The 9,764-nt window shown below is 36.3% G+C and overlaps 1 protein-coding gene across 1 annotated transcript; it reads left to right on the top strand.

The window, feature by feature from the left end:
• The first annotated feature begins 985 nt into the window (after positions 1-985).
• Positions 986-1,966, top strand: LOC102888061 (olfactory receptor 11H1). Its single transcript, XM_006906933.2, has one exon. The coding sequence runs from the start codon at positions 986-988 to the stop codon at positions 1,964-1,966; it is 981 nt and encodes a 326-aa protein (XP_006906995.2).
• The last annotated feature ends 7,798 nt before the right edge of the window (positions 1,967-9,764 follow it).

The raw sequence follows: 9,764 nt of genomic DNA on the forward strand, positions 1-9,764 counted from the left end.
GCAGCTGAATCCAACCAGCTAGATAGAGAGAAAACACTCCTTATATACCAACATATGTTAGATATGGTCAAATAATATACTATCTCTGCTGGACCCAGAGAGGCCCAGAGAGGGTCATCACTCAGCCATAAGAAAAGATGAAATACTGCCATTTGCAGCAACATAAATGGATCTCTAGATAATCATGCTAAGTGAAATATGTCAGAAAAAGTTGAGAACCGTACAATTTCACTCATATATGGGATATAAAACCGAAAGCAACAAACGAACAATGGACATGGACAACAGTTTAGCAATTACCAAAAAAAAATGGGGGAAGGGGCAGGTTGATAAGGGTAAAATATATGATGACAGAAGGAAATTTAACTTTGTCTGATGAACACACAATGCAATATACACATTACGTATTATTGAATTATACACTTGAAACCTATATAATTTTATTAACCAATGTCACCTCAATAAATTTAATAAAATAAAAAAATAAAGAATAATAAAAGCACAAAAAAGGATTATTCCCTATGCTCTCTCATTGTATCTCAGTGAGACAGAGCCTTTTGAAATGTCTTAAAGTAAGAAGTATTGCATTTGGTACTATTAACAAAATTACTAATTGTAATAAATTAGTTTTGCATAATTCTTTAGAGAAAAATTTCACATACACACATTTGTATGTACTATACTCTATATGGCAAACATATGAGGAAATACGCAAATAAGGTTAAGCGACATATTCAAAATTACAAATTTTGCACTTCTTATGTGTAATCTAGTATCTTGACCTAGTTTAATGATTGCCCTCAAGCCATGTTTTTATTTATATTATTTGCATCTTATCAAAATGAAATCATACTCTTGGGGAGCAAGTCGTGATGATCACAGTTTTGTTGCTTTAACAGAAACTTCATTGTTTATGAAAAAATATTGTAAAGAAATTTGGTGGTTTCAAAAAGAACTAGCATATTCCATTAACGTGCAATAACCGATGTCTTCCAGACTAATGAATGTGTCTGGCAGAGAAACCACCAACTCTGTGAGCCACTTTATCCTCACAGGCTTTTCCTCAAGCCCAAAAATGCAGCTCCTCTACTTTGGGATCTTCACAGCAACCTATACCTTGACCTTGATGGGGAATGCAGCCATTGCCTGTGCCGTGTGGTGGGACCGGCACCTTCACACTCCAATGTACATTTTCTTAGGGAATTTCTCTCTCCTGGAAATATGCTATGTCACCACGACCACCCCTAACATGCTGGCCAACTTCCTCTCCACAAGCAAGTCCATCTCTTTTGTGAGTTGTTTCACCCAGTTTTACTTCTTCTTCTCTTTTGGGTGTGATGAGGGCTTCTTCCTTTGCATCATGGCCTTCGACAGGTACCTTGCCATCTGCCGTCCTCTGCATTACCCATGTATCATGACTAAACAGCTGTACACTGGCCTCATCATCTTCGGATGGTCATGTGGGTTCATCCTTTTCCTGACCCCAGTTGTTCTCATTTCACAGTTGCCCTATTGTGGCCCAAACACCATCGACCATTTTATGTGTGATCCTTTCCCACTGATGATGCTGTCCTGTTCTAAAGACACCACTACACAGTTCGTTTACTTTACTTTCAATGCTGTTTTCATGATTGGCACATTTCTCTTTATCCTTTGTTCCTATGCTCTGGTGATTCTGGCTGTGCTACGAATGCCCTCAGCTGCAAGCAAACACAAGGCTTTCTCCACTTGTACTTCTCATCTGGCTATTGTGTTCTTATTTTTTGGCTCTGTTATAGTGATATATGTTAGTCCTGGATCAGGACGCCCAGTGGAAATGCAGAAAATTGTGGCTTTGTTTTATTCTGTGATAACACCTCTCTGCAATCCTCTAATTTATAGCCTCAGAAACAAGGAGATGAAGACTGCCCTAAAGAAAGTCTTTGGGACTAAAATACCTGTTCATAAAACAAGTCAGATGTCATAGTAAATAAAGTTTCCTCATAACTTATCTTAATAAGATATAAACAAGATAGTTTTCTAGAGAGTTCAATAATTTTGGTTAGGGAACTGTTACAATAAATCTCATTATCATCTTAAATATCATTCACTACATGATGTGTTAGTCTTATTGAAGAAATAAAATTGTCTTAAGAACATTGAACTCTGTATATACTGAATTTCTAAAAGGAAGTATTTTATAATTGTATTTTATAATTGTATTGGCTTTGTATTTTATAATTGGAGCAACATATAAGGATGTAACATAGGTCATAAACTTGTTCGGGGAATAACACTATAAACAAAGTCTCCTCTACTGATAATTATTGACTAAAAGGAAGGATTTCTGCATGAAATAAATATAGCCTTGCAGGTGTGACTTTATTACTCTACCTCCAAAGAAGGATACATGTTTTAACTCTAAGGATTTTAAAGAAACAAACTAATAGCTTTAGCTGGTTATTAAGTACAGCTGTCTCTTGGTATCCACAGGGAATTGATTTTAGGGCCCACCTTTCCCCCAGCACCCATTCCCTGTGCAGATACCAAAATTCATGGATGTTCAAGTCCCTTATATAAAATGGTGTAGCATTTGCATATAACCTATACACATCCTCTCAAATACTTTAATTCATCTCTAGATTACTTACACAGTCATGTACCTCATATCATTTCAGCCAACAATAAACTGCATATATGATGGTGGTCCCATAAGATCATAATGGAGGTTTTCTACCAGGGTTGGGGTTGAATCCACAAGTGTGAAATCTGTAGATAGAACGGGCTGACTGTATTTATTGAAAAAAAAAATCCATGTAATAATGGACTCATGCAGTATAAACCCATGTTCTTCAAAGGTCAACTATACCAGGTAGAGGTGTCTGCCTAAATGATCTCTAGAAAGGGCATGCAAATCGAAACTCTCACCAACAAACCATGAGCGAAAAATGAGAAAATTCTGAGTGAAATGGGTCTGACAGAGAAAGATAAATACCATATGATTTCACTTATATGTGGAATCTAAGGAACAAAAAGAACAAACTAATCAAAAACAGACTTACAAATGTAGTGGACAATTTGGTGACGGACAGAGTGGAGGGTAGTTTGGGGTGCTGGGAGAATGTAATGAAGTTATAAGAAGTACTAATTGGTAGTTGATAGATGGTCACAGGGATGGGGAGCACGACATAGGGAATGCAGTTAGCATTAATATATTGGCTAGGTGGAAAACCAGAGAGAAGGAGTAATTAGGGTGATAGTTTTATAAACTATATAAATGTCTAACCAATGCACTGTATACTTGAAACTAATAGAAATAAATAAATTTCTTTTTAAAAAAATAAAGAAAAATTGAGATAATTTATTGCAGTAGTCTACAAGAAATGTCAAAGGAAGTGCTTCAAGCAGAGGAATATAATGTCATGGAGAGGCTTTGATTCATGCAAATAAATGAAGAGCACAGGAAATGGCAAATATAAAGATTTTTATATAATTTTACCTGGGTCCTGACACTAGAATGAAATATAAGAAATGTCAAATTGGTTTAGTGACAGAAACTTATCTCTATCATTGGCAACTGGATCAGGTGCCCCAGAACCTTTCGTATAACAGATTTGTTCTTCTCCAGAATCATGCAGCTATAGTTTGACAATCAGAAATAAATTGCAGTGAAATGAAGAAAATGATTCTTGGGAGCTGAGGACTGAAAACTCTCTAAGTATGTGGCACAGACAATGGATGCAGGTTGAGTTTGCAGGTTAGAACATCAAGGATCACAGTGAAGCTCCATACAATCAGAAGGCATTCATTCAACCAATAGGCAGTTGACCATGCAAAGGGGTTTCAGAGGAATTCCCCACAAATAGATTCTTGTTTAAAAAACAATCATATGTGTTACAGAGAAGAGGAAAATTTGGACACAGAGACACCCAGAGAAATGACTATGTGACTACAAAGGCAGAGAATTGGAGTCATGCAGTTACAAGCCAAGGAATGATGAAGATCGAAGGCCACCGCCAGAAGCAAGGAAGACGCAAGGAAGGATTCTACACAGAATGACAGAGGGAGCATGGCCCTGAGGACAACTCGATATTGGACTTCTAGCCTCCAGAACCATGAAAGTATAAATTTCTGTTGTTTTAAGCGACCCAGTTTGTGGTAATTTGTGCTAGCAGTCCTAGGAAACTAATATACTACCTAACTTACATAACATTACAAGTTGAAAAATGATCATATTTATAAAAAATGTTCTGACATCAATTATATCAGGATAAATTGCTATAGAAACATAAAGATTAATTTGACTTTTAAAATCTCAGGATATATTTAAAATGAACTCTAAAGAGATGTTAGGAAAAGGCTAAATTTAAAACTGTTAGAAATGCTTTTTATTATTAAAAAATAGTTTAGAACAGATTTTAGTCTTAAGAAATTATCTCTAGTAAAAGCCTGAAAATTCAACAGTTTATAAACATTCTTCAACAGTTAAAAAAGATTATAATGAAGCTGAAAAATACCTATCGCCTAGTGACATCGTAGCCATCACAATGTTGTAGCACAACACATTACTCATGTTTATGGTGATCCTGGTGTAAACAAATCTACTGTGCTGCCAGTCATATAAAAGGATAGCACACGTAATTATGCAAGTACATAATATTTGATAATGATAATAATCATTTCTTTAGAGTATACTCTTTTTACTTATAAAAAATTTTGCCGTAAAAAAGTATACTGTGTTATTCTGGCAGCAGCCTCATACATGTCATGTTTACCATGACTCTTGATTGAACCATTTTCTCTTGTGGTTGATTTAATCTAGTGTTGTTTTGTATAGTAATATGCTGTACAGGCTTGTAGCCTGGGAGCAATAGGTTATAACATATAGTCTAGGTGTGTAGTAGGCTAGACTATCTAGGTTTGTGTAAGTGCGCTCTATGATGTTCACACAACAACAAAATTGCCTAATGATGCATTTCTCAGGATGTATCCCATCATTAAGTGGCACATGACTGTAATACCTAATAGAATGTAAATGCTATGTAAATCGTTTTTATACTGTATTGTTTAGAAAATAATGACAAGAAAAAAATCTGTACTTGTTCAGTACAGATGTCATGGCCTAACTATATAGTACATGCCAGCAACAACATAGCTTTTTCTCCCAAATATTTTTGATCCATGATTGGTTGAATTCACAGATACTGAACCTGCAGCTACAGAGGGCTGACATTAGTAGCTGTATTAAATAGTTTCATGTGAATGTTAACTCATACTGACAGTGTCCCAAGTGAAAAGCACCACATATCTTTCCACTTTCTACTTCAGGGGTTCTCAGAAGCTACCAGAGCCCCCATAGTCAATGTTAGGTGCAGCCTTGAAGTATTATGGGATCAGTACAGGTGGATGAATACATCAAACATTTATCTTTCTGGGAGACATTCCCAATACATTTCAGAGACTCTGGAATCAAGTCTCCTGCTGCAGTGGCTTTTCCTCCTCTCCCGGTTACTCCCTCTGCTCCTCCTTCCTTTCTAAGGTAACCTTTCATATGTAACAACTACATCCAAGTCCTAGTCTCTGGCTCTGCTTTCAGGAGAGCTCATATGAACACCAATGATAATATAAATGGCTCTAGAAATCCAGCCCTCAGTATGAGATCCTGGAAAGATAGCAGCAAAGATCCCATTGCAGGGAATAAGTCAGGTAGTGATAATCCCAGTATAGAAGACCATTACATTTTCTATGACTTTAACCTGTGACAAATTAGGAGGAGGCACAGGCAGAAGGGAAAGCACTATATATACAATAGCTCTAGCACTACAATGAATGGAGACAATGATAATTATAGAAGCTGTAGAATTGGGTGAATTATTTCCTTGACATGTTTAAGAAAGAATGATAAATTCAATCAACCATTTATCAAGTCGGGGCATATCTCCTCTATAATAAAAGACAAGATGTTGTATTTTGTAACCTCTGCTACTAGGAGACACAGGACTTGGTGGGGTTTGTGATATTTAGGAGGCAGATAAAACCAAATTTGTTGAATACATCTCTGACACATTTTGTCGAATACTGCTCTGTTACATTTATTAAGTGATTGACTTGAAAGACTGCTAATTTTGAGTAGGACCCAGAGCAAAAAGAAACCTCTACAATAGGTTCAGGCTGCTGTTCATATTTCCCTGCTGTTCAGGCTATATAGTACAATGCGATAAGCATCGTTAGACTTGTAGAGCATTCCCCTAGACTCCTAGAACAAAGCCATTCTTTCTATTGCATAGAACTGCTCATTGTTTGAAAAACATATCCTGATATCCATTTGGCGGGGGCCTGGGTGGGGGGCAGGGGACTGAGCACCCTACAATGGGAAATCAAGTGGTTAAGCAAACAGAACTTCCCATACAAGATGGATACTGTCACATCCACAAGTCATAAATTCAGTCAAGAGCAGAAGCAAGTCATGATGCATTAGAAATGATAAATACATGAATGTGTCCAGGCAGGTTCAGAGGACACATCACCTATCTCTACTATACCAACACCTCTTCCTCAGTTTACACCTATGGCCTCATCAGAGGTTCACAACAACCATCCCAATTTATGTATGTGTTGATTCAATGTATTTATGTGAGCCGACAATAGATGGTTGCTGCATTCAACCTAACTCAGAGGTTGACTCTAAATGATGATGGTGAAGTCAAGTTCTTCCAGTATACCGATGAAAGCAGTAAACTTAATCGTCTAGTTTTATGATGGAGAAAAAAGCCTAAGGTAAGAATATACATGGGATCTAAGGCTGTAGTAAATGGCTTTGCTAGTCAGTCAAGGATCTGGAAGAAGTAAGATTGGAAAATTAAAAAAGATGGGAAGGAGGCATGTGGATGGAACTGTGGGAGTGGAAACAAAATGTACAAATCTTGGTGTTTCATATCAATGCCCACTACAGTAGATGAACTTGAGAGCCAAGTGAATAGAATGATTTATACTGCATGCCGGGCAGCTTCTGTCACCTGTCATCCAGGTGCTTGTACAATATGTTCACAAATGAAAGAACCGTAGTGGTAGGATTGAAACTCTGCATGAAACCCAAAACATGGGCCTCTTATCAAGACTAATCTAGTTATTGTAACTAATTAATTACCAGCCACCAGTAGCAGAGACTGATGCTGAGCCAGCAATATGATGCCATTCATTGAGAAAGGCAGCTAGTCACGTGTTGGCAAGTTGATTACATCAACCCATTCCTCTAAGAATAAGTAATGATTTACCCTTTCTGAAACTGCCATTTACTCTGGAGACAGGTTTTCCTTCCTTTTTAATAACTGTAGACATTTTCTATTCACAAATAGAGATATTTTTCAACTCTACATTTTACATGTTATAAATATATAATCTCAAGGTGTGGATATAATCTTAAGCATAAAATGAAAGTATAAACCATAAAGAGAAAGAGTGACAAATATGACTAAATAAAAAATAACTTTGGTTTCAAAAATTACTATGCATATATTGAAAATTCTCAAAATTAAATTAATTCACTTTCCTTAGAAATTCATTATTTAGTATACAGGACGGTTGCAGAAAACAAAAGAGGAAGCATGATAAAATTAGGCACTATCTATACCAACTCCAAAAGTTTGGATATCATTGATCTAAAGTCAGTATGAAATGACCAAGTATATATATTTGACCACTTTCTCTTCTGCCCAAATTCCACAGAGGACATAGCAGCCCTACGAGCCTTTACACATGGCCTGGGGAAGATTGTACAAAACAGAGACCTGGATGTCCTGGGACATATGGCCTGAAGCAGAGCTTGGCCCAATACAGCCCTTAGGGGTTAGATGCCATACCTTCTACCACAACCTGCCTGACAGAAAGAGGATCTGAGAAGGTCAGAGTTACCCCAGGTGCATGACTTCCTACTGATGGTTTTTAGGTCCAGTGCTGATTTCTTCCCAGAGTTTGAATCCAAAAACCTAATCAGGACTTGGTTTCCCTTGGTTACTCCTAACTTAAACAATGACTTCCAGGCCCAACGGACATGTTCTCGTTAGCAGTAAAATATCCTGTTTGACTTAAACTTAGCATTGCCCTGTAATATCCAAATCGACTTGGTTAGGGCACCCACGGAATGAGCCACCCACTGACAGGATGTGTGGGAGAAAAGAGGCAATGAGATCTCTGGTGACATCACAGAGCCTCAGTTGCCATGGCATCGATTCAATGCATCATATGTATATTTCATTATGTGTTCACCACCCAATGTTAAATTTCCTTCTGTCACCATATAGTTAACCCTTTTTACCCTTATCTAGCTCCCCCACCCCGTTCCTCCTGATAACCACTAAACTGTTGTCTGTGTCTATGAGTTTTTATCTTGTTCATTTGTTGCTTTCAGTTTTATACTCCACATATTAGTGAAATCATATTCTCAACTTTTCCTGTCTGACTTATTTCACTTCGCATGATAATCTCAAGATTCATTCATGTTGTAGCAAATGGCAGTATTTCATCTTTTCTTATGGCTGAGTAATTTCCATTGTATGTATGTACAACTTCTTTATCTAATCATCTATCGAAGGGCACTTTGATTGTTTCCATGTCTAACAAATTTCAGAAAAAGAAATGAAAAAAAATTTGCAATTGTGATAAAAAGAATAAAATACCTAGGATTAAATTTCAGAAAAAGAAATGAAAAAAAATTCCTTTTGCAATTGTGATAAAAAGAATAAAATACCTAGGAATAAACTCTACCTTCTTAATGCCAACAGTGATCCTTTTGTTCCAAAGATATATTTTTTGAAATGCCCGAAGTACTCTACACACTTGTTCTCACCACAGGAGATGTTTTTACTCTAATCAGTATCCATGTAAAAGAATTCTGACATCTGATGAATCTTCAATCAACCAACCAAAATTAAAATCCATCTTGAGTTTGTTGAACTTGTCAATGGTATATTTTCAGATGTACTTTTGATCCCAAATATTCTTGCCTTTCTTAATTATACCATTTTGATTTGGCTAATGAATCATACTTGGTAAAATGTTTCCACACTCAGTTGATAATTGTTTGCTTTCTAGCTTACCTAAAACATGAAATGGCCAAAACAGAACTCCCTTACTTTCTTTAGGTCTCATCTAAAAATTCAGCATAAAAGAAACTTTCTCAAACTACCTTATGTAAAAGGTATCTCCTACTCCCATTTTATCTATCCCCTTCACCTGCTTTATTTTTCCTCAATTTATCACCACCAGAAATATTGTATACTATATATTTATTTCTCTATTTCTTTAATTCTGTCTCCTCACACTAGAACATGAACTTTCTGAGAGCTAATTATCATTACTATATCTCTAATGCCCAAAGTAATACCTAACACACAGTAGTAGCTCAATAAATGTGTGTTTAATGGATTTGTTGATTAAATAAACAATTAATTAAGTTCCTACTATTGAGGAAGTATCCCTGCCTTCAACAAACTTACAACCTAACTGGCAGAAAAGTAAAAACTAACACAAACAGTGCTGTAACAGATACCCAAAGGCAACCCAATAGTGAGTAAATATATGGCAAAACTCAAAAAACAAATGCTATAAATTTAGAAAAGAATATTTTTATAAGCTATAATGGGCAAAGAAAGTGTCAAGAAGAGCATAACTGGTACCTAAAAATGGGTAGAACAATTTTAAGCTCAGATCGTAAAACTAAGATTGTACTATATTAATTGGGGAAAGCAAGTCAAATAGGAGTAATGGAACATATAAGGTAGAAATAA

Source organism: Pteropus alecto, unplaced genomic scaffold, assembly GCF_000325575.1.
Source record: "Pteropus alecto unplaced genomic scaffold, ASM32557v1 scaffold462, whole genome shotgun sequence".
Lineage (NCBI taxonomy): Eukaryota > Metazoa > Chordata > Mammalia > Chiroptera > Pteropodidae > Pteropus > Pteropus alecto.

What these genes read in the sequence shown, in the direction of transcription:
- LOC102888061 (XM_006906933.2), top strand. Translation starts at nt 986, where the DNA reads ATGTCTTCCAGACTAATGAATGTGTCTGGCAGAGAAACCACCAACTCT.